This window comes from Ranitomeya imitator, chromosome 2 (assembly GCF_032444005.1).
Source record: "Ranitomeya imitator isolate aRanImi1 chromosome 2, aRanImi1.pri, whole genome shotgun sequence".
In the NCBI taxonomy this organism is placed as follows: domain Eukaryota; kingdom Metazoa; phylum Chordata; class Amphibia; order Anura; family Dendrobatidae; genus Ranitomeya; species Ranitomeya imitator.
Window position 1 is genome coordinate 501317717 of NC_091283.1, and position 25780 is coordinate 501343496.

The 25780-nt window shown below is 44.8% G+C and overlaps 1 protein-coding gene across 1 annotated transcript in view; it reads left to right on the forward strand.

Moving 5' to 3' along the window:
• The first annotated feature begins 2010 nt into the window (after nucleotides 1-2010).
• LOC138664672 (keratin, type I cytoskeletal 19-like) overlaps nucleotides 2011-25780 on the forward strand; it is a 48533-nt gene continuing 24763 nt past the window's right edge. Inside the window, exons 1-4 of the mRNA XM_069751575.1 lie at nucleotides 2011-2539; nucleotides 5749-5831; nucleotides 16744-16900; nucleotides 19065-19226. Coding sequence (XP_069607676.1) covers nucleotides 2135-2539; nucleotides 5749-5831; nucleotides 16744-16900; nucleotides 19065-19226 — 807 coding nt within the window. The 5' untranslated portion in view covers nucleotides 2011-2134. The remainder of the gene's footprint in view (nucleotides 2540-5748; nucleotides 5832-16743; nucleotides 16901-19064; nucleotides 19227-25780) is intronic.

The window sequence follows — 25780 nt, forward strand, 5'->3', positions numbered from 1 at the left end:
ATCTATGTGAAAGAAGCTTATCTGCAGTATCAGACATAATCCTGCTGAAAGTACATTGGTCACACTCCATTGAACCAACCATAGTGTAAAATCCGGGGAACTCCCTTATTGACTGAACACAAAGGTTTGGGTACAAAACCTTTAGACACAAGCTAGTGAAACTGCCATGTTTGGGCTTCAAAGAAGCAGGTACTATCAATACAAGCAGGAAATGCCTGCAGTAGTCAATCAATGATGTTATGCCAAGACCCCTCAGGATCAGCTGTGATGCAATGTAATGCATAAACCAGTAGTAAGTTTTCATTTTCCTGGCAGCACCAACACCTGGCCATTGCCAACTTCATAGAAAGGAACATGAAGAGTAAAACAATCAAAAATTGGTGTTACCAAATCCAGCACAATAATTGCTAAGTGGATCTCTCACAATTATATACCATTGCCTTTCTTGACACAGAACAGTGTCTGCAAATTGAGATTCTGGTTTGGCTTTTATCCTAAGTCATGTGACAAGGCTCGTTAAAGGGTCGACATAGACTTTTAGGATAGCTACTTCCAATAGGTGGCACTAGAGTTCCAGTGTAAATCTCTGAAATATGTGATTCAGATAGAAGCCCCCGGTGGAAGATTACCTTAAATGAGGCAGGTGGAGGCACTGTGGACACCATCTAGCTTATGATCCAGCGGTGTCCGTCTTTATAGGCAAGCATAAAAACGTGGTCTAGCGCAGCTTTTTATGCACTTCCGGAAAAAAAGGACAGCGCTGAACAGATGCCAGGCAGAGTCCAGAGTAACTTTGCTTCTTCATTATAGTGAATGGATCCCTCAGTGGATTCATATGAATCACATCACTCGGAGATTTAGATGGAAATCCCGATGTTAGTGCTCGTTGTAGAGTGCCAGACAAATGCGATTCAAAATGTTGTATAAAATGCTCCCAATAAAAGCTTCAACTAGTCCACACAAAAAAAACAAATCCCACTCTAGTCCGTCATCTGTTAATGGAAATATAGGGGGCTTCCACGTTACTTGTAGTACAAAAGTTTAGGAAAACCGAAATTGCTCCTTGCCCCCCAAAACAAATTCAGTAAATTCTGGCCTGATCATGAAGGTTAAAACCAGGCTCGGGGGTGAAGGGGTTAGTTATCCTTTAGAGGTGTATTCCAATGGCCAAGATCTTATCCCACTATGTAGTCGGTATAAAAATATTAGCAAATTGCAGTAGCTTAGATATCCATAGCAATGACCACTAACAGCTAACTGTCACAATGTATGTGGTCATAGCTATGGATGCCTAGGCTACTGCAATGCCCTGCACATGAGGTAACTGACATAGCGAATCAGAAGAACTATGCTACATTTCTACTTAAAGGTATTTACTAATTTTATTATTATTGCACCTACTACATATTGAGGTTGGATCTTAGAGATGGAAATACCCATTTTAGTCCTAATTTTATATACAGTGTAAGAAAAAAAACTGAAGCCTTAAAGTACATTTCTGCTTGCAATTATTAGAAGTATCCCTTGCTGTGATGTTCAGAGACGAGCTGTAAGATGTAGGGATACTTTGTAAAAAGTGTTTAATATCACAGCAGCGCCGACACATGTGAAAAGAATCATTATACAGTGCTGAAATTCAGATTTCTGTAATACAGAACAGGGCACATGCCCAGAGCCGGAGACACTCGTTGCAACGACTCTTCAAAAGATGAGGCTCCTGAAAAGAGGGACCCTCTATATTTAACCAGAATTTTCCAATGGGTATATGAAAATTTGCCCCGTAAACTAGACACCATCCTTGAGTTCAGTCAAACATTCAGGTAATTGAAATTGGTTAATATGTGAGCAATTTTAACGAGATATGCAAAGTGAGGGTAAAGGTTATTTAATCAATGAGGTATTGGGGCCTTTCGAATTTCATTGTTATACTGAAACTAATTTGAAGCTTAGTCAATTTTTCTAAACGGAGCAATGACCTCCAGAACATGGCATACCGGGGCAGTGATGTAGCCTTGCTTATCACTATCCAAACATTAGTGAGATTTTTACCACTGGATTCTGAGCACAGGAAGTTCATTTCATTTTTGAAATTTAGAAAAGAGGATCTGAGGGTCTCTTGCTATCTGTTTTCACTATGTACAACCAAACTTATTTCAAGAAGGTGACATCTGTTCAAGTGGGTTCAAAGGCGGCTAGTATTAGCGGTGGAATATACCGCAAGGTCTCAGGAGATGGCCATGCCTCCAGTGTCTATGCTGGGGGAGAAGCACTGGGCACCAAAGTTTCATCCACTTCACATAATGCCTGGTTTGCAAGTGGACATGTACAATATGGAGGCACTCGAATCATGGGAAACGAGAAAGAAACCATGCAGAATCTGAACGAACGTTTGGCCAGCTATATTACCCAGGTTCATGACTTGGAGAAGGCTAATGCTGAGCTAGAGGGACAAATCTGGGATTGGCACAGCAAGAACAAGGGAAATGCAGAAAGAGATGACCAGCGCTACTTCCAAACTATTGAGGAGCTGCGAAAACAGGTAAATCAGTTGTATGGAGATACGATTAGATGAAAATGTAAGGGCAAATTTGTCCATGTCTTTTCTTTGTCAAATTTTCCATGTATCTGTATTGCTTCTCACATGTCAGATGATAGATAGACCCTCTACCTCGTAAGAAGGCACCACAATTATTAATGACACATGGTGAGGGAATTTTTCACTGAAGCCTAGGAGCTTCAAGTTTTGTTGGTTGCGGAACAAGACAAATTTGGTTCTGCTAAATCTAGAGATCCAATAATGACATATAATCCTATCATAATTAGATTCTACAGATACACCATTGCATTTAAAGCTTTTGGGCAATTTTTTTATGAGAGTGACATTTGACATATTTAATTTTTCTTTATTATTTACGAAAGCTATTTTATTAAAAAAAAAAAAAGACCTGTCCTTTAGCATAAGTATGAATTTTATCTGATGTAAACGCCACTGTCGATGTTCCTGCACCTCTCCTGTCCTGAGAAATGTCTTTCTCTTCCATGTATATACAGTAAATCTAGTCTTATTAGCCCAGAGGACTCCCATAGAGAAGAGTTAGGAACCACACCCACTTGGATGAAAAGACTATATTTATATACAGTGAAGAGGAACCATTTTTCCATGGATAGAAAGGCACAAACAAAAGCAAAAGAAATTACTGTAAATTCCATATTTAGGAGAATAGTTGCATTTACACCAGGTACAAAAATTCCATATTTATGGCAAGTGGCAGGTCTTACTTGGCAGTATATGTAATACATCCATACTACACAAAATTCAACTATGGGTAACATCACTTTCTATATAGTATTTAGACCTGATTCCAGATTCTGATTCTCACATTCCAGGAAATCTATTAATATGACATTTTCAGTAGAGTTAGATTCTTGAGTGCAGCGTTGGACTGGAGCACCTTGGGCCCACCAGAGAAAATCATTCTTGTGGCCCACTATGTAGCTACATAGAAATGAATACAAGACCACCAATTGTGTGGTAAAACACGCTAATATCAGGGTATAATATAAGGTAGTACACAGCTTAATTATATAGCAGGATATAATGTAGCCCCCTCATAGAATATAATGTAGCCCCCTCATTGAATATAATGCAGTCCCCCTCACTGAAAATAATGTCGTCCACTTATAGAAAATAATGTAGCCCCCTCATAGAATATAATGTAGCCCCCTCATTGAATATAATGTAGTCCCCTTTATAGGATATAATGTAGCCCACTCATAGAATATAATGTAGCCCCCTCATAGAATATAATGTAGCCCCCTCATTCAATATAATGCAGTCCCCTTCATAGAATATAATGTAGCCCCCTCATTGAATATAATGCAGTCCCCCTCCTAGAATATAATGTAGCCTCCCTCATTGAATATAATGTAGTCCCCCTCATAGAATATAATGTAGTCTCCCTCATTGAATATAATGTAGTCCCCCTCATAGAATATAATGTAGTCCCCCTCATTGAATATAATGTAGTCCCCCCATAGAATATAATGTAGCCCCCTCATAAAATATAATGTAGCCCCCTCATTGAATATAATGTAGTCCCCCTCATTGAATATAATGTAGCCCACTCATAGAATATAATGTAGCCCCCTCATAGAATATAATGTAGCGACTTCATTGAATATAATGTAGTCCCCTTCACAGAATATAATGTAGCCCCCTCATTGACTATAATATAGTCCCCCTCATTGAATATAATGTAGCCCACTCATAGAATATAATGTAGCCCACTCATAGAATATAATGTAGCCCCCTCATAGAATATAATGTAGCCCCCTCATTGAATATAATGTAGTCCCCCTCATAGAATATAATATAGCCTCCCTCATAGAATATAATGCAGCCCCCCTCATAAAATAATGTAGCCCCCTTCAAAGAATATAATGCAGCCCACTCTCATAGAATATAATGCAGCCCCCTCTCATAGAATATAATGCAGCACCCCACAAAATATAATCCAGCTGCGCTGTCTCAGACAGGAAGTGTCGGGCAGGAAGCAACCCCCTCATAAGGTATAATGCAGCCCCCCATAGAGTATACTGTAGCCCCCTCATAGGGCATAATTCTGCCCCTCCTCATATAGTATGATGTAGCCCCCCAGAATATAATGTAGTCCCCTTAGAGAATGTAGCCCCACCATAGAATATATTCTATGGGGGACTGCATTATACCCTATGAGGGCGTTGCTTCCTGCCCAGCGCTTCCTATCTGAGACGGCGCAGCTGGATGATGTCATCATTCAGCGCGTGGCTGTTTCAGACAGAAAGCTGCCGGTGAGGAAGAGGCTGCCGGGATGTGCTGTGAGAGGTGAGTGGTGCTGTGTGTCTGTCTGCATGCGCGCACATGCGTGTGTGTATGTGGTGCGGTGCTTTGTGTGTGTTTGTGTCAGAGTGGTGCAGTGCTTTCTGTCTGAAACAGCCACGCGCTGAATGATGACATCATCCAGCTGCGCCGTCTCAGACAGGAAGCGCCGGGCAGGAAGCAGGATGCCGGGATGCGCTGCGAGAGGTAAATGTTGCTGTGTGTCTGTCTGCATGCGTGTGTGTATGTGGTGCGGTGCTTTGTGTGTGTTTGTGTCAGAGTGGTGCAGTGCTTTCTGTCTGAAACAGCCACGCGCTGAATGATGACATCATCCAGCTGCGCCATCTCAGACAGGAAGCGCCGGGAAGGAAGCAGGATGCCGGGATGCGCTGCGAGAGGTGAATGTTGCTGTGTGTCTGTCTGCGTGCGTGTGTGTATGTGGTGCGGTGCTTTGTGTGTGAGTGTGAGAGAGTGGTGCAGTGGTGGTGGGGCTTTATATATGGGCAGTGTTAGCTGCAGCCTGTGGCTAACACTGCCCGCTATTAAAGTGAAATGGTATTCACTCCTCTCCACGCCCATGGGGGGCATGGGGAAACGTGAATATTCATTTCTCTTTAGCAGTGGGGGCAGACGTGGCTTCCTATCACCCGTTGCTGCTCCACTGGCACAGGGTGGGCCCCCTTGACTCCGGGGCCCCGTGGCCACTGGCTGGGGGCCCCTAGAGCAGTGAGGGCCTTAGGCAGCTGCTGGCCAGTATGCCAGCAGGTGTCAGTGCCTGGGCCCACCAGAGAATCCTCCGGTTCTCCGGTGGGCCAGTACAACCCTGCTTGAGTTTTTGTGAGATATACTGTATTTATACATAAATACATAATTGTTTGGTTTTCATTTAGATCCTAGATGCAACCATAGAAAATGCCAGTATTTTCCTTCAGATTGATAATGTAAAGTTGATGACAGATGACTTCAAAACAAAGTAAGAAAAAAATTAAATCATAAAAAAAAATGGTGAGGTCCATCGATAATATTGTTTATATCAATATTTTCATGTACAGTAAGTAAATTTGTACCTATAAATTGTGTCTCATACCTGTGTTGTAGGTGCATAAAGCTAAATGACTAATATTAGGGGTGTAATAATAAGAGGTGCAGAGGAAACTGTTCCACTTGAGCTCTGATATCCAAAGGTTCTTCTGAATTTTAGAAAATCAAGCAATAGATCACAATCTACGGGTAGACTTCAAAGTTAGGTGGTCAGGTTATTCTCTTTCTGAATATAGAAAACACCGTGCGCACAGCTATGGGGTGGTGCTAAGGTTAGGTTCCCAAACCGTTGATATAGTAAAAGTAAACCTTGCACTCAACTTAAATGCGTAAAGATGAATTTATTGTAGCACATGACACGTTTCGGTCCACACGGACCTTCATCAGTAACTACAACAGTAGATAGATTAAGTTTAGTACAAGATAACCGTGAAAACACAGCAAAAGCAAAAATAAAGTATGTACATAGTTAAATACAAGGTCATTAGGACATGTATCTGTAGAGATAGGCAGGCAGGGAGTCTTATTGCAATATACTGGCGCAAACTTAGTAAATCGGTGGTGTGTCATCATAGAGTATGAGGTACAGAGAGAATAAGTAGATAGAGGTCACATACCGTGATATGCTGGGCTTGTATATAACCTAGCTCCCAGAAGAGGACTGTATGTAAAAAGTACCTACTATGATGAAAGAGAAGTAGTCTAATTAAGAGTGATGGTGATGAAGTGAACAAGAGGTGGACAGAAAACACAGGAGACCGTACTTACAGCGGGAGATGTTATGAAAGGCAATTCAGTACTACAATGGACATAGCGGTCAGACCACATACAGTGATCTGACAATAACCCAAAATCATAGAACGAGCTCTGAGACGTGGGAACTCTGCAGACCGCAATCCCTAATCCTCTCCAAACAACACTAGAGGCAGCCGTGGATTGCGCCTAACTCTGCCTATGCAACTCGGCACAGCCTGAGAAACTAACTAGCCTGAAGATAGAAAATAAGCCTACCTTGCCTCAGAGAAATACCCCAAAGGAAAAGGCAGCCCCCCACATATAATGACTGTGAGTTAAAATGAAAAGACAAACGTAGGGATGAAATAGATTCAGCAAAGTGAGGCCCGACTTTCTTAACAGAGCGAGGATAGAAAAGATAACTTTGCGGTCTACACAAAACCCTAAAGAAAACCACGCAAAGGGGGCAAAAAGACCCTCCGTACCGAACTAACGGCACGGAGGTACACCCTTTGCGTCCCAGAGCTTCCAGCAAAACAATTAGACAAGCTGGACAGAAAAAATAGCAAACAAATAGCAAAGAAGAACTTAGCTATGCAGAGCAGCAGGCCACAGGAATGATCCAGGGAAAAACAGGTCCAACACTGGAACATTGACAGGAAGCATGGATCAAAGCATTAGGTGGAGTTAAGTAGAGAAGCACCTAACGACCTCATCAGATCACCTGAGGGAGGAAACTCAGAAGCCGCAGTACCACTTTCCTCCACAAACGGAAGCTCCCAGAGAGAATCAGCCGAAGTACCACTTGTGACCACAGGAGGGAGCTCTGCCACAGAATTCACAACAGTACCCCCCCCTTGAGGAGGGGTCACCGAACCCTCACCAGAGCCCCAGGCCGACCAGGATGAGCCACATGAAAGGCACGAACAAGATCGGGAGCATGGACATCAGAGGCAAAAACCCAGGAATTATCTTCCTGAGCATAACCCTTCTATTTAACCAGATACTGGAGTTTCCGTCTAGAAACACGAGAATCCAAAATCTTCTCCACAATATACTCCAATTCCCCCTCCACCAAAACCGGGGCAGGAGGATCAACAGATGGAACCATAGGTGCCACGTATCTCCGCAACAATGACCTATGGAATACGTTATGTATGGAAAAAGAATCTGGAAGGGTCAGACGAAAAGACACAGGATTAAGAACCTCAGAAATCCTATACGGACCAATGAAACGAGGTTTAAACTTAGGAGAGGAAACCTTCATAGGAATATGACGAGAAGATAACCAAACCAGATCCCCAACACGAAGTCGGGGACCCACACGGCGTCTGCGATTAGCGAAACGTTGAGCCTTCTCCTGGGACAAGGTCAAATTGTCCACTACATGAGTCCAAATCTGCTGCAACCTGTCCACCACAGTATCCACACCAGGACAGTCCGAAGACTCAACCTGTCCTGAAGAGAAACGAGGATGGAACCCAGAATTGCAGAAAAATGGCGAAACCAAGGTAGCCGAGCTGGCCCGATTATTAAGGGCGAACTCAGCCAAAGGCAAAAAGGACACCCAGTCATCCTGATCGGCAGAAACAAAGCATCTCAGATATGTTTCCAAGGTCTGATTGGTTCGTTCAGTCTGGCCATTAGTCTGAGGATGGAAAGCCGAGGAAAAAGACAAGTCAATGCCCATCCTACCACAAAAGGCTCGCCAAAACCTTGAAACAAACTGGGAACCTCTGTCAGAAACGATATTCTCTGGAATGCCATGTAAACGAACCACATGCTGGAAGAACAATGGCACCAAATCAGAGGAGGAAGGCAATTTAGACAAGGGTACCAGATGGACCATCTTAGAAAAGCGATCACAGACCACCCAAATGACTGACATCTTTTGAGAAACGGGAAGATCAGAAATAAAATCCATAGAGGTATGTGTCCAAGGCCTCTTCGGGACCGGCAAGGGCAAAAGCAACCCACTGGCACGAGAACAGCAGGGCTTAGCCCGAGCACAAATCCCACAGGACTGCACAAAAGTACGCACATCCCGCGACAGAGACGGCCACCAAAAGGATCTAGCCACCAACTCTCTGGTACCAAAGATTCCAGGATGACCAGCCAACACAGTACAATGAACCTCAGAGATAACTTTATTGGTCCACCTATCAGGGACAAACAGTCTCTCCGCTGGACAACGATCAGGTTTATTAGCCTGAAATTTTTGCAGCACCCGCCGCAAATCAGGAGAGATGGCAGACACAATTACTCCTTCCTTGAGGATACCCGCCGGCTCAGACAAACCCGGAGAGTCGGGCACAAAACTCCTAGACAGAGCATCCGCCTTCACATTTTTAGAGCCCGGAAGGTACGAAATCACAAATTCAAAACGGGCAAAAAACAGCGACCAACAAGCCTGTCTAGGATTCAACCGCTTAGCAGACTCAAGATAAGTCAAGTTCTTATGATCAGTCAATACCACCACGCGATGCTTAGCTCCTTCAAGCCAATGACACCACTCCTCGAATGCCCACTTCATGGCCAGCAACTCTCGGTTGCCCACATCATAATTTCGCTCAGCAGGCAAAAACTTCCTGGAAAAAAAAAACGCATGGTTTCATCACTGAGCAATCAGAACCTCTCTGCGACAAAACAGCCCCTGCTCCAATCTCAGAAGCATCAACCTCGACCTGGAACGGAAAAGAAACATCTGGTTGACACAACACAGGGGCAGAAGAAAAACGACGCTTCAAGTCTTGAAAAGCTTCCACAGCAGCAGAAGACCAATTGACCAAATCAGCACCCTTCTTGGTCAAATCGGTCAATGGTTTGGCAATACTAGAAAAATTGCAGATGAAGCGACGATAAAAATTAGCAAAGCCCAGGAACTTTTGCAGACTTTTCAGAGATGTCGGCTGAGTCCAATCATGGATAGCTTGGACCTTAACAGGATCCATCTTGATAGTAGAAGGGGAAAAGATGAACCCCAAAAATGAAACCTTCTGCACACCAAAGAGACACTTTGATCCCTTCACAAACAAAGAATTAGCACGCAAGACCTGAAAAACTGTTCTGACCTGCTTCACATGAGACTCCCAATCATCCGAGAAGATCAAAATGTCATCCAAGTACACAATCAGGAATTTATCCAGGTACTCTAGGAAGATGTCATGCATAAAGGACTGAAACACTGATGGAGCATTGGCAAGTCCGAATGGCATCACTAGATACTCAAAATGACCCTCGGGCGTATTAAATGCAGTTTTCCATTCATCTCCTCGCCTGATTCGCACCAGATTATACGCACCACGAAGATCTATCTTGGTGAACCAACTAGCCCCCTTAATCCGAGCAAACAAATCAGATAACAATGGCAAGGGGTACTGAAATTTAACCGTGATCTTATTTAGAAGGCGGTAATCTATACAAGGTCTCAGCGAACCATCCTTCTTGGCTACAAAAAAGAACCCTGCTCCTAATGGTGACGATGACGGGCGAATATGCCCCTTCTCCAGGGATTCCTTCACATAACTGCGCATAGCGGCGTGCTCAGGCACGGATAAATTAAACAGTCGACCTTTTGGGAATTTACTACCAGGAATCAAATTGATAGCACAATCACAATCCCTATGCGGAGGTAGGGCACTGGCTTTGGGCTCATCAAATACATCCCGGTAATCAGACAAGAACTCTGGAACCTCAGAAGGGGTGGATGACGAAATTGACAGAAATGGAACATCACCATGTACCCCCTGACAACCCCAGCTGGACACCGACATGGATTTCCAATCTAATAATGGATTATGGGCTTGTAGCCATGGCAACCCCAACAAGACCACATCATGCAGATTATGCAACACCAGAAAGCGAATAACCTCCTGATGTGCAGGAGCCATGCACATGGTCAGCTGGGTCCAGTATTGAGGCTTATTCTTGGCCAAAGGCGTGGCATCAATTCCTCTCAATGGAATAGGACACTGCAAGGGCTCTAAGAGAAACCCACAACGCTTAGCATACTCCAAGTCCATCAAATTCAGGGCAGCGCCTGAATCCACAAATGCCATAACAGAATACGATGACAAAGAGCAGATCAAGGTAACAGACAGAAGAAATTTTGACTGTACCGTACCAATGGTGGCAGACCTAGCGAACCGCTTAGTGCGCTTAGGACAATCAGAGATAGCATGAGTGGAATAACCACAGTAGAAACACAGCCCATTCAGACGTCTGTGTTCTTGCCGTTTAACTCTGGTCAAAGTCCTATCGCACTGCATAGGCTCAGGTTTAAGCTCAGGTAATACCGCCAAATGGTGCACAGATTTACGCTCACGCAAGCGTCGACCGATCTGAATGGCCAAAGACATAGACTCATTCAAACCAGCAGGCATAGGAAATCCCACCATGACATCCTTAAGGGCTTCAGAGAGACCCTTTCTGAACATAGCTGCCAGCGCAGATTCATTCCATTGAGTGAGCACGGACCACTTTCTAAATTTCTGACAATATACCTCTATCTCATCCTGACCCTGACAAAGAGCCAGCAAATTTTTCTCTGCCTGATCCACTGAATTAGGTTCATCGTACAGCAATCCGAGCGCCAGGAAAAACGCATCGATATTACTCAATGCAGGATCTCCTGGCGCAAGAGAAAATGCCCAGTCCTGAGGGTTGCCGCGCAAAAAAGAAATAACAATCAAAACCTGTTGAACTGGATCACCAGAGGAGCGAGGTTTCAAGGCCAGAAATAATTTACAATTATTTTTGAAACTCAGAAACTTAGTTCTATCTCCAAAAAACAAATCAGGAATAGGAATTCTTGGTTCCAACATAGCTTTCTGATCAATAGTGTCTTGAATCTTTTGTACTCTTGCCGAGAGCTGATCCACAAATGAAGACAGACTTCTAATGTCCATCGCTACACCTGTGTACTGAACTACCCAAATGTCTAGGGGAAAAAAAAGGCAAAACACAGTGCAAAGAAAAAAAAAAGGTCTCAGAACTTCTTTTTTCCCTCTATTGAGAATCATTAGTACTTTTGGCTTCCTGTACTGTTATGAAAGGCAATTCAGTACTACAATGGACATAGCGGTCAGAGCACATACAGTGATCTGACAATAACCCAAAATCATAGAACGAGCTCTGAGACGTGGGAACTCTGTTGACCGCAATCCCTAATCCTCTCCAAACAACACTAGAGGCAGCCGTGGATTGCGCCTAACTCTGCCTATGCAACTCGGCACAGCCTGAGAAACTAACTAGCCTGAAGATAGAAAATAAGCCTACCTTGCCTCAGAGAAATACCCCAAAGGAAAAGGCAGCCCCCCACATATAATGACTGTGAGTTAAGATGAAAAGACAAACGTAGAGATGAAATAGATTCAGCAAAGTGAGGCCCGACTTTCTTAACAGATCGAGGATAGAAAAGGTAACTTTGCGGTCTACACAAAACCCTAAAGAAAACCACGCAAAGGGGGCAAAAAGACCCTCCGTACCGAACTAACGGCACGGAGGTACACCCTTTGCGTCCCAGAGCTTCCAGCAACAAATTAGACAAGCTGGACAGAAAAAATAGCAAACAAATAACAAAGAAGAACTTAGCTATGCAGATTAGCAGGCCACAGGAATGATCCAGGGAAAAGCAAGTCCAACACTGGAACATTGACAGGAAGCCAGGATCAAAGCATTAGGTGGAGTTAAGTAGAGAAGCACCTAACGACCTCACCAGATCACCTGAGGGAGGAAACTCAGAAGCCGCAGTACCACTTCCCTCCACCAACAGAAGCTCACAGAGAGAATCAGCCGAAGTACCACTTGTGACCACAGGAGGGAGCTCTGCCACAGAATTCACAACAGGGAGACCGCACTTAGTAGTATATGAGACAGTGCAAAAAATAGTATGTGTGCTCATTAAAAAGCATAGTGTGTCAATGGAGTATACACTACATTGTAGCAAAGCCGCATGTGTGATAAATACCTGAGAGAATGAGGATAGGAGGATACTTCTGCCGCTGGACATAAAGTGGCATATGGGAGCTGCAAACATAATGTGCGTACTTAATGTATAAAGTTATGCATATAGCGAAGCTTGTAGGCAGTGGGCCGCGGCGTCTATAAATACCTGAGAGAGGAGAGAGGGCGGATATGTCCGCCGCCAGACACAGAGTCCACCGCACTTCTGGGTAAGCTGGTTCCCCCGCCTCATTAAATAGGAGGGAGGGCGGGTCTAAGCGATAAGCGGTCAGTGAGTGGACCGGATGTGACATATGTTAATGGAAATAAGCGGCAATGTAACGGTATGTGTAAGTAGGGGTAGGGACAACACAAGAGTACTTGTATGGAGCAAAAATGGAGGGAGGTGGTAAAAGAGTGGAGCGGAAGAATAGGACAGCAAAGAGAGACTGCCGCATGGAGACAAATTGCACCCCACTATTTAATTATGGGTATAGATATAGATATGGAGAGGGTAGTTTAATATGAGAGCAATGCAAATTAGATGTGCTCTAATAGTATCTAGTGTATGATAGAAGGAGGGTGAGATATATTCAGTGCTCATAGAGATGGATACAATAAATCGATGGAGCCGTAGTCTACAGAGAGGTGGTGGTGAATAATCCTCAAACGTAGAAGTGGAGAATTGTGATGGTGTCATCAAATTCTTATACATCATTAATATAGAAGAGTCTAAAAAACAGAAAAACATATTAGTTCCTGCTACAATATAACACAGATATATCATTTAATGTACAATGACCCTCCTAAACATACTCCAATGTTATACAGCATATAAAGGCAGATAGCTCATATTCTCTATTAAGGCCCTTGGGGGACCTTGGCGTGGGGGTGGTACCTGTTCTATCACCTGGAACCTGAGTTGGGAGATGTTGTGACCATGGCTTATGAAGTGGTCGGGTATAGGAAGAAGATTTTTGCAGCGAATTGTGGATTTGTGTTTAGAAATCCTATCACAAGATGTTTCTCCTACATATAGGAGGCCGCAGGGACATTTAATGGCATAGACTACGTATGTTGAGTCACACGTGAAGAAATTATGAATTTTAAATTCCTTTCCAGAAAAAGGGTGTACCACTTTATCTCCTTTAAGGACATTATTGCATTGGACGCAATGTAAACAGGGAAAGGTCCCCTCTCTTGGTTTCTGTAGAAACCGTTGTTTAATGTGATTTTGGGCCAATATCTGCTTTGACTAAAGTATCCCTCAGATTGGGTGCCCTCTTGAAACATGGTAAAAAAGGTTGTGTAAACTCTGGTACATCAGGATAAGCTGTCGAGAGTATTGACCAGTTTTTTATGTATAGATTTGTGAATTCTGGACATGAATGGGTGGAAAGAGTGGACAAATGGGATACGTTCGTAAGTGTTCATTTTGGGTCTGTTAGACATAACTCTAGATTCCTCGAGAGGGAGGATATCCCCTTGCCAAGAATTTATTCATCATATCTTGTAGACGTTGATCTCTGGTACTAGTGTCTGTGACAATATGACCCACCCTATGGTATTGGGCCTTGGGAATAGACCTCTTGGTAGAGGGAGGAGGCTCTGAAAATGTAATAAGCTATTTTGATCCGTGCTTTTAGAATAAAGATCTGTTGATAGGGAGCCGTCAGCGTTCTTAATGACCATGGTATCCAGGAAATTCATGTGCCAAGGGTGATGACCCATTGTAAAACCAATACCTGGCCAAGAGGCATTCAGGAGATCTAGAAATAGTGATAGGGAATCCGTGGTACCCCCCCATATGCAAAAGATGTCATCTATGTAGCGTTTCCATATGATGACATTCTCACAAAACAGATTACTCTTATAGATGATGCTTTCCTCAAAGTCAATCATATACGCATTTGCATATGGGGGTGCTACGTGCGACCCCACTGCAGTCCCCCGTGCCTGTAAATAGAATGTATCTTGAAAAAGAAAAAAGTTAGAGGTAAGTACTAGTTTGAGGAGGTCGATACATAAGGTTATTTGGTCACTATCCATATCAGTGTTGCTAAGCAGACGGTGAGTGGAATTAATGCCCTCCGTATGAGGGATGGAGGTGTAAAGATCCGTGTGGACTGAAACGTTTCCTGTGCTACAATAAATTAATCTTTATGCATTTAAGTTGAGTGCAAGGTTTACTTTTACTATTCTCTTTCTGAAATCACAAAAAATATATATATTACTTCCTCATATTACCTATATTTCAATGTGGATTTCATTAAGGTACCGTTACCCTAAACGATTTACCAATGATCACGACCAGCGATACGACCTGGCCGTGATCGTTGGTAAGTCGTTGTGTGGTCGCTGGAGAGCTGTCACACAGACAGCTCTCCAGCGACCAATGATGCCGAAGTCCCCGGGTAACCAGGGTAAACATCAGGTTACTAAGCGCAGGGCCGCGCTTAGTAACCCGATGTTTACCCTGGTTACCATTGTAAATGTAAAAAAAAAAAACACTACATACTCACATTCCGGTGTCTGTCACATCCCCCGCCGTCAGCTTCCCGCACTGACTGTGTCAGCGCCGGCCAGCCGTAAAGCAGAGCACAGCGGTGACATCACCGCTGTGCTTTACGGCCGGCGCTCACAGTCAGTGCGGGAAGCTGAAGGCAGGGGACGTGACAGACACTGGAATGTGAGTATGTTGTGTTTTTTTTTTTTTACTTTTACAATGGTAACCAGGGTAAATATCGGGTTACTAAGCGCGGCCCTGCGCTTAGTAACCCGATGTTTACCCTGGTTACAAGTGAACACAAGTGTGTGACGCCGATCCAGCGATAACAGCGAGTAATCCAGCGACGAAATAAAGTTCTGGACTTCTAGCTCCGACCAGCGATGTCACAGCAGGATCCTGATCGCTGCTGCGTGTCAAACACAACGAGATCGCTATCCAGGACGCTGCAACGTCACGGATCGCTATCGTTCTTGTTCAAAAGTTGCTCAGTGTGAAGGTACCTTTGGTGTCACAGCTACCTGTAACTTCTCCCAGAACAAACATTTAGTTTACTGCCCGAGCCCTGAATCTGAATGGCTTTTTAGCACCCAGGACCCACACTCCGCCAGCTCCCTGTACCCAGTACAATGCTTGACATCACACTCTCTTATGGAAGCAAATAATTTGCGCATGTGCAAATTATATACAGAGTCATGAGTTTCAGTTATTAGTTGGTGTGGATTGCAGACTCTCACTGATAGCTAAATATATATTGTTGTTGGGACACTAAGAAATGTAGTCATCAAACGTGTAGGGTTAGCTCTCAGCACTCTTCAAATAACAAAAGAGAAGATCAAGACATTTTCCTGTATAAAGGTGCAAGGTCCAAAATCCAAGGAACACTGTTGGATACAGCATGCACATGAAAATAGTAGACAGCATCCAAGAGGTGATGAAGTCCAAAACATCTTTATGTTGCCATTCAAAGGATGCAACTTTCCGACCTGTCAGGTTTTTTCAAGTTTGCGACGTTTCGACCTGTCACAGGTCTATTTCAAGCATGCTTTAATGCCGGAAAAAAACCTGTGACAGGGTGAAACCGTGCATTCTGTGTATGGCAATATAATGATGCTTTGAACTTCATCACCTGCTGGACGTGGTCTACTATTTTTCTTAGCAATGTGGAGGGAAGGAGCAGGGTGGTTATATATGAAGAAGGTATGGGTGTGGAGCAAGTCCTACTGCCAACAAATTGTGAGTGTTTTTACATTTAGTTTACTCATTTATTTAGAACCATTAACTTTCACAGACATCATCGTCATTGTCCCCTTTGAGGCTCACAATCTAGATTCCCTATCAGTATGTCTTTGGAGTATGGGAGTAAACCGGAGAACCCGGAGGAAACCCATGCAAACACGGGGAGAACATACAAACTCCTTGCAGATGCTGTCCTTGGTGGGATTTGTGCCCGGGACCGCATCACTACATAGCTGTAGTGCCAACTACCGAGCTTAATACTACCTCATGGCTATTTGGGGGTTCTCACGCATCTTTTGATGTCTCGTGAGTTTTTGATAGATCACATAAATGAGGAATAAAGAAAAATAGAAAGAGTAAAGAAAATCTTTGGCCACTCCTGTGTTAATGCTTGTTAATATCCACTCATTTCACTCTCTAGGTTTGAAAATGAGCAAACTCTCCGTCTCTCAGTGGAGAAAGACACGTTCGAATTGCGCAAGACGATTGACCAGCTAACCATTACCAAGACTGAATTAGAGATGCAGGTAGAGGGCCTGAATGAGGAAATGATCTTCCTAAAGAAGAGCCACAAAAAGGTCAGCAGCCATACTTTCCTTTCATTAATAAAGTGCTATGATTAACAAGCAAAGCTTACAACTGAGGGCACAAGTAAAGAAGTGTACCCACTATTCGTCATTTCAGCAATTGTCACAAACATATGATAGTATGCATGTTTAATGTGTAGACGCAACATTTTTTATATAACATTGAAGATTTGTCTTGTGAGACGTCTAAATAATAGAAAGCAGACATGTGACCGCCTTATGACTTTGGATTAGAACATAAATTGGCAATCCTAAAATGTACAGTCCTTCAGAAATGAAAGGCATCATGCCATCTGCTGGTATGTATTGAATCCTGTGGGCCCAAGGATAATGTGGCCACTACTGCTAGTTCATACTACAACAATTCTTTCCATCTCGAGAAGTAAGACCTAGAATTTTTTTATTATCTCGTTTCTCAAGCCTTGTAAAAGAGGTGGTGAATAACAGCTGCATTGCCTGCTACTATTATCTGTAAAAAAAAAAAACATAATAATAGAAACCTGTAAAGGGTTTTATCATTTCAGGTCACCAAAGCAGACTACAGGAAGGGTCTCAACCACCTTGGAGACTAAAGGTCTCCTAAACATTAGAGTGCGATCGGCCACAACAGCCGATATCGACATGTTCAGCAGACACTCGAATATGAGTGGCTGTGCTAGATGACTGATCTGGTGAGATGCCAATCAGGCATGTCCAATTTCAGACTGCCAATCGCGTTGTTCTCATGGAGGTAAGCCTTGACTTGTCTGTTGTTGGCATTCTTTTAGAGAACACAAGAGGGCTCGGCCGAGAAAACGTTTCTGTATACGGGAGAGATGGCAGTTAGGTGAACGACTTACAAAGCTTTATAAATATGAAAAAAGAAGAACTGCGGCAGCACTCACCAGATTGCGTAGATCAAACCTTTATTGAAGGTAAAAAATCCATCATGACGTGTTCACGGCTCGGGGGAGTGCGGACATAGTGGAAGTGAGCAGGGGAAGACAACAGCTGTTTCGCGCTCTACCAGCGCTTCTACAGGTCTAGCAAACTGGGAAGTGACGCCGGCTGAAGTACTGAATACTTCAGCCGGCGTCACTTCCCAGTTTGCTAGACCTGTAGAAGCGCTGGTAGAGCGCGAAACAGCTGTTGTCTTCCCCTGCTCACTTCCACTATGTCCGCACTCCCCCGAGCCGTGAACACGTCATGATGGATTTTTTACCTTCAATAAAGGTTTGATCTACGCAATCTGGTGAGTGCTGCCGCAGTTCTTCTTTTTTCATATTTATACTGGATTGTTTGTTTTTTCGTATGCGAGCACCTCCAGTTACTGAAGCCCTACACCCACAAGTGACTGTGTTCTTACCAGTACGTTACATTCAGGCTGTGCAGCAATACTTTTTTTTCTCTTCATTGATTGGACTTACAAAGCTTTATTCAGCAGACAGACACCCAATGTCTATGGCCGGCTTTACCACGTTTCTGCTCTAGAGCCCTGTCCCACCCCTTCTTCCTATTGCATACACAGCTTACCATTGAGACGCCTCTTTTTTTGAAAAATAGGGAATCCTTTATGGCCATTTGGCAACTCTTTTCAGCGAAAGAGGGGGGAGAGTTGGTCACTCAAGAATATTTAGAGAGATGGCCAAAAAAGAAGAGGGTAAGTGGTGGCAACGCAAGAAGAAATGGAGAGATGGACAAGTCTAAGTGAGTCACGAGGCTATCTCCATAACTTCTTAGATCCCGTTATTGCAGGTTACACGAATGTGCTGCCTCCTGTTTTTATATATGGTTAGTGTGATATCTGGGTTCTAGATTTTTGGGTGAGTCCCCACCAACGGTAATCTGTCATGGTGTTTATGGTATGTGAACAAAGTATCAAATCATATAAAACCTTGGTGCACATCATAGACTCCATCATCTGTCTAGCTCCTTCGGTGTCTCAATACTCAAGAGTGTCCTACCCACATAACCATCAATGTAACTAAACCATCCACCTGTCAGATCCATCGATATACTGCTATAAAGCCACTTTTTGTGTCTGCAGTGTGGTGCCCGCCAGACCATAGTCCTCCAACTTCAAAAATAAACATAGCCATGTTAAAAATATGTTTTGCAGAAAAATTGGGAGTATATGATGCTTTTATTTACCGTAATTATTAATTGCACTATCCAGGAAAGGGGAGAACTTCGCCAACAAGCAAAAGGTGCTGTCAATGTGGAGGTAGATGTGTTGCCACCCGTGGATCTTGGTAAAATCATGGACGATATGAGGGCACAATATGAGCAGTTGGCGGAAAAACAAAAACTTGATGCTAAAAATGTGTTTGATAAAAAGGTAAGTGATCTTCACGCCTTGGCCATCACCAAGGGTCCACTAACAAGTAAATAGTTTTCACTATGAATCTATCAGATATTTGAGAGCAGCATATATGGAGAGAGGCCCTGATATCAGGGATGGTTTCTTATTAGTCTGTGTGCTGTAGTTTCAATACAATCAGTGTTTTATCAGCAGGAGATTATCAGTGCAGGACTAGGTCTCACTTTCTGCCAAGTCAGGCTGATCTGTGTAACATGGCCCCCACCACTGATTGGCAGCTTGCTGACAATTCACAAGGTACATAAGAAGCTGCCAGTGAGGGGCGTGGGTGACAAAAACAGGAATTAGATTAAAACTGCACCAAGCAGCCCAGAATTAATTAAATAATTAAGACAGCATTGAGATAAAAGAACTGGTATGCCTGATTGTTAGTAGGGTGGAATTTAACAAGTGTTTATATTAATTGGAGATTCCATTTATGCATGCAGGTAACATTCTATACGATTCCAAAAGAAAAAACGAGACTGACCTGTGAGATACATAAATATGTGCTCAGAGAATATCCTTTCTGGTTATTTATATGTGGTACATAGGCAGATTCAAGAGTTTTTGCATGAATGAAAATAAAATCTATCATGCAAATTGCAAATCGAGTCAAAGTTCTGAGAGTATTTGTATAATTGTATTTGTATATATTTTGTATGCCATGTATGTAAATAATTTTGTATTAGATGAAGGATTTAGAAAAGACAGAAAACATTGGCATTTTTCCATAAGTAGGGAACAGAAATCTTTGCCAATAAGGTGTTAGAATGATTGGATCATCATTATTTTGCTAGAGGTCTGCATGTATTGCTCTGTTCTTATGTTGTCATGCCCGGCATGCTTAGAGGACAGTAGCGTACCACCAATGGAGGCAGACCCTCCCCCCACCCATCATCACACAGTCAACTGTATCGGCATCCTGGATTCGGACGTATGCACCGATGGGGCCATAGACTATAATGGTGATGGCAGAGGGAACATGCGCTCTGACGTGCATAATTCTACGGCGTATGTGATGTAGTAGACTGCGTCTGGGTGTCCACCTCCAGTAGGATCACACACCCACAAATGAGGCATGGCAGAGCGACCGTTTGCTCTGTCATCACCGTTACAGTTTATGGCCTGTTTGGCAAATATGTCTGAATCCCGTTTTGCAGGAGGGTTCAGATGTAAGCTATGACGGGGCCACTGAACAGGTGCCTGAAAGCAATGTCAAAGCACCCGCCATCTTCTCCATTCTGTGAAAATCGGACTGCACTCAGATGTCATTGGAATGCAGTCCCATGGTTTCAACAGACCTAGAGAAGACATACTGTAGACAGAGGGTAGTAGGTTACACGGCATGGATATCATGAAAGTAAATCTACATTGAAATGACTCATTTACAATTGTAATAAATAATGTGGAGAAGAAATTAGAGCCATGAGGCGGGGGCATCGCTAGTCACTTAGATCCCGGAATGCTGCCACAACTCTCTAGTTATTTTTTTTTTTTTAAATTGCATCATGAGGAGGTAGAGGAAGGAGGTACGGGGCAAATGCAGTGGGTGACAATAAGGCAGCCAGCCCTGAGGAGAGGGGAGACAAGTGCAGCCCTCTCCCATCTGTGGCTGCTGCTCGCACACTGGAGCGCTCTGCCTCCAGTAATGTTACTAGCAGCTCAGCAGTCAGAGGGAGGGGGCTTGACAAAAACAGTGCAGGGCACACAGGAGGTCTCCCATCATCTGGCAGCTGACTTCCAGATCCAGACCTCCCATCCACAACTGCCACTGGATACATGATACTGAAAAAAAGTGAATATATACTGGATCGCCCCCACGTAAGGGCAATGGGGTACTCGGTACCGGGTCCTTCAGTTCCCTCAGCGAGGATGTCACGGTGGCCCGACCCGACCCCTTGCGCACAGTAACGTAGTAGGTCCCTACATGCATTAGCTACCATAAGGTTCTCACTCTTGTTACTTCTCTCTCTCTGTCTCCCAGATGGATAGGACATAACCCGTATGACGATGGTGGCCTGAGGCTATTTTATAGGGACCTTAGAGACGCCCCTCCTCCGCGTTGCCACCTTGTCTGCTTAGGCTTTTAGGTCGGACAACTTGGAATCGACTGCCCTGCCGGTCTCTGAAGTAAAGCGTAGAGTCTATTACTCCCTTGGTGTTCCGGCCACCAGATCTGCGCTCAGAGGGAGGCAGCCTGCTTCTAGCTGGTCTCCCGCTGTTGTTTTACTCCTGTTGCTATGACTTCTGTGCTCACTCACTATGGCACGCTTCCTTTCTTGTCCTTTCTTAGGAGACTGCCGCATGGGTTGCAGGCGCAGCTCTGTGTCCTTCTTTCCCTTTCTTGGGCCGAGCCCAGTCTGCTCCTCTCCTCTCCTCCTCCTGGCTCCAACTGTCTGACTTCCTAACCAACCCCCCAGTTTTACCCAAGTGTGAGGAGTGGCCTAATAGATAGAACCTTTTGCTCCCCCTGGTGGCCGGCGTGTGAAGTGTGTGTGTGTGGCTGTGATACCTGGCAGGGTGAACTCCTTTGGTGCCATCAGACGTAACAACGCTCCCCCTGGTGGAAGAACGACATTACTGCAACGACCAGGACTCTGGGGCGCTGCACTCTCCCTCCCCCCCCCCCCCCCCCCTTCCCGTTAAATCCAGCACTCCCGGGCTGGGAAAAGAACACAACAATTACAGGTTAGCGAAAGACATGCAAAATTTTGAAATGCTTTTAAACAAATAAATTTAACAGTGCTTCCCTTTATGGGATGTGAGAACACTTGAACGTTGCAAACCAAAACATATTTACATTGTGCGTATTACCCTTTAAGGCAAAACTAGAAAAGGAACAATTACTTAATTACTGTGGCATACAATGACCCATACAGGAATTCTATCTACTAAATGCAAGTACCCTCTAAGGGTATACTATCATTAACCCTTAATGTGCAATTTAACATTTTCTTTATTCTTCTTCATATGCAGGACTATCTGTCTACCCCCTCGGGCCTACTGCATTTTTCTTCAAGCTTTCTAGCACTATCTAGATACATATCACCAGCTATGTAAACATTATTAAGGTGCAACAACCGAACATTCGATTTAAGAGGGAAACAAGTCTTTTCTGAGGCAGTGCAAACAATCAACAAGTCAGGAATAAACTTTAAGACCATAGAAACTTTCATGTCGTCATCAGGAACAGTTTCTTCGCAAAGTCTTCTTTCTTGTAAAACCAGTAGAGAGCACCCTTAAGAAGGTGCAAACTATTTACAGGGGACAGTTAGGGAACCATTCACCGTCCATGATTCCAATGTTCCTTGAAAACCATGACGAACTTTGTGCAAAACTGGAACAAATAGGGATCCCGGGTAAACTAAGGGATCTCTTTAAGAATTAACCCTGGACGGGTTTAAAGCAGCAAAAAGCAGGAAACAAACAGTTAACTATGTATAGTTTCATGGTTTCGAGGTTTATTGCAGCTCTGGAGGTGGCACTGGTGGAGGTAGCCCGGTTGGATACTGGCAGCTACCAGGTGCTACATAGGGTGCTCCCTCACTCCAGACGTGGGTCTGAGTACCCACAGTGTTCCGTTCAGGGGTAACCTGGGCACCAGTTACCATTGGAGTTGGCTCTGTGGCCATGACAGTTTCAGTATTTGTGACAGTGCACACAGTTATCTTAGAAAAGGTACAAGTAGGCGTAATAGTCATAGTGGTAGTAGTGTTGCGACCCGCTAGTTCAGGGACTAGGGGGTTAATGTCGTTAGTCTTATTTGTGGCAGCAGGTAGTGCTGCTACGGGGCCTATCAGCAGTCCTTCAGTCACTGGGGCAGAGTCGGCGCGCTTACCGGTCTCAGCGGTGTCCCCGGCGTTGACTGGTGCCGTCGGCGGTGTCATCTGCGACGGTGCTGGCAGCAGCTCCTGGAGCGGTGCAGGGAGTAGTGGCGGTGTCGAGGAATCTTCCGCAGGTGTCATCCGGTATGCGGCCTTGGCATTTACCTGCATCTGCAGGAGCTGGTCAATCAACTCCTCCATTCCGGCCTGCAGGAAATCAGAATCAGCGGTGGAGGCCTGGGTACGGTGCCCCTCCAGGTAGCTGGAGGAGTCCTCTGCTCTGACCCCACGCTCTGGCCCTGGGCAGCTCGCCATGGCGTCCTCCACATGGTTCGCTTCCTCCTGGTCTTTTTCCCGCTCCCTCCTTCGTGGGCAGTTTCGCTTTCTTTGTCTCCGCCCTCCATTGAGGATCTGGAGGCGGATCTCAGCTGTTGACGGACACGTCCTCAAGGTACAGAGATATTTAGACTGGGCGGCCATTGTTTTTTGTGCTTCTCAGTTCGTTCATGCCCACAACTCCACGCCCTTCTTCTTCTCCAGCGCTCCTCGTGGTGCGGTAATGGCGACGGTTTTGGGGGGAATCTTTTGGCGGTAAATGGCGATACACAGTATTTAAGCACAAACAGTTTAAATACAATTCTGGCACAGTTCTAAGGCACACATGACCCGATTCTTCAGGCTTAAGTAGATCCTGTTCGTGACGCCAAGATTTGGATCGCCCCGACGTAAGGGCAATGGGATACTCGGTACCGGGTCCTTCAGTTCCCTCAGCGAGGATGTCACGGTGGCCGGACCCGGACCGTGACCCTATGAGGGGCACCCAATAAAAGGCAGAGTTCGTAGATAACAGTAGTGTTCGTTACGCCACCTGTGGTATTCGGTCAGGGTGACCGACGCTGCTTAGGGGTCCGCTTGGGTGATGGAATGGCAGCTAGATGGTATACCTTCCCACATGTGAAGTATATCCCCAGGGCTTCCCAAAAGTGTAGATGGTGATGGTGGATGGTGCAAGGCACGGTGAATAACGAGGACACAATGGTGCAGTCTCTTTACCTTTACTGAAGGCTTCAGAATCCACAGTCCAGAGTGCCGGATGACAGGGTAGGCAGAGTCCAGCTGGTCTGATGGCAATTCCAGAGTCCCCTTATCCAGGTGGAAATCAGTAGCCTTCCCCTTGCGCACAGTAACGTAGTAGGTCCCTACTTGCATTAGCTACTATAAGGTCCTCACTCTTGTTACTTCTCTCTCTCTGTCTCCCAGATGGATAGGACATAACCCGTATGACGGTGGTGGCCTGAGGCTATTTTATAGGGACCCTAGAGATGCCCCTCCTCCGCGTTGCCACCTTGTCTGCTTAGGCTTTTAGGTCGGACAGCCAACTTGGAATCGACTGCCCTGCCGGTCTCTGAAGTATAGCGTAGAGTCTATTACTCCCTCGGTGTTCCGGCCACCAGATCTGCACTCAGAGGGAGGCAGCCTGCATCTAGCTGGTCTGCCACTGTTGTTTTACTCCTGTTGCTATGACTTCTGTGCTCACTCACTACGGCACACTTCCTTTCTTGTCCTTTCTTAGGAGGCTGCCACATGGGTTGTAGGCGCAGCTCCGTGTCCTTCTTTCCCTTTCCTGGGCCGAGCCCAGTCTGCTCCTCTCCTCTCCTCCTCCTGGCTCCAACTGTATGACTTCCTAACCAACCCCCCAGTTTTACCCAAGTGTGAGGAGTGGCCTAATAGAAAGAACCTTTTGCTTCCCCTGGTGGCCGGCGTGTGAAGTGTGTGTGTGGCTGTGATACCTGGCAGGGTGAACTCCTTTGGTGCCATCAGACGTAACATCGCTCCACCCTGGTGGAAGAACGACATTACTGCAATGACCAGGACTCTGGGGCGCTGCATATACTGTATACATATGTGCATGGTGTGTGTTCATGTAGATACCATGCATCTGAGATGTGTGCCTGGGTGTTTGTATGGTGTATATGATGTCCTACTGTGTATGTCTGGATGTGTATGTGAAACTCCGGCCAGGGCCGTCGGATACTCGGTACCGGGTCCGGTACTTAAAGGGATGTGTCACGGCGGCGGTGACCCAGTCCGTGGCCCTGGGCGTCCAAGTAAAAGAGATGGTCTTTAAAGGAGTTTGTGAAATAATAAAAGATTGTGACGCACCTGTGGTACTCGGTCAGGGGTTCCTTGCTGCCTGTGGCTTCTGTCAAGATCCTCTCTCTCCTGTCCTGGGACATTACCTGCATGGTAGGTGACTCTGGCCTTTTTACAGAGTCTCTATCACGACTCGGGCTCTGTGTGTTGCTGTACCTTCAGGTTGGGGTGCGGACAGTCAACATAAAATCTACTGTCCTCCGGTTCTGCTGTGGGACATAGAGTACTATACAGCCTTGGGCTCCCGATGCCCGATTCCTGCGCTTCGGCTTGGAAGGAGCGCAACCGCAGCTCCCTTCCAGCTCCCTTGTCCTCCAGTGCTTCTCCCCTCAGGCACTTGCTATCAATGCAACCACAAAATCTGTAAACTAGGAACAAAAGTCCCCCAACACAGCGTAAAAAATCAATAATTTCTTTATTGAAAATACACATTTTAAAATGTTTTAAGGAGATAAGAGCAAACTGAAAAACAGGACGGAAAGAAACATACACTGGACGGAACATGTATGATGACAGTATCCTGGGTATAAATATACCATGTGCATTACATCC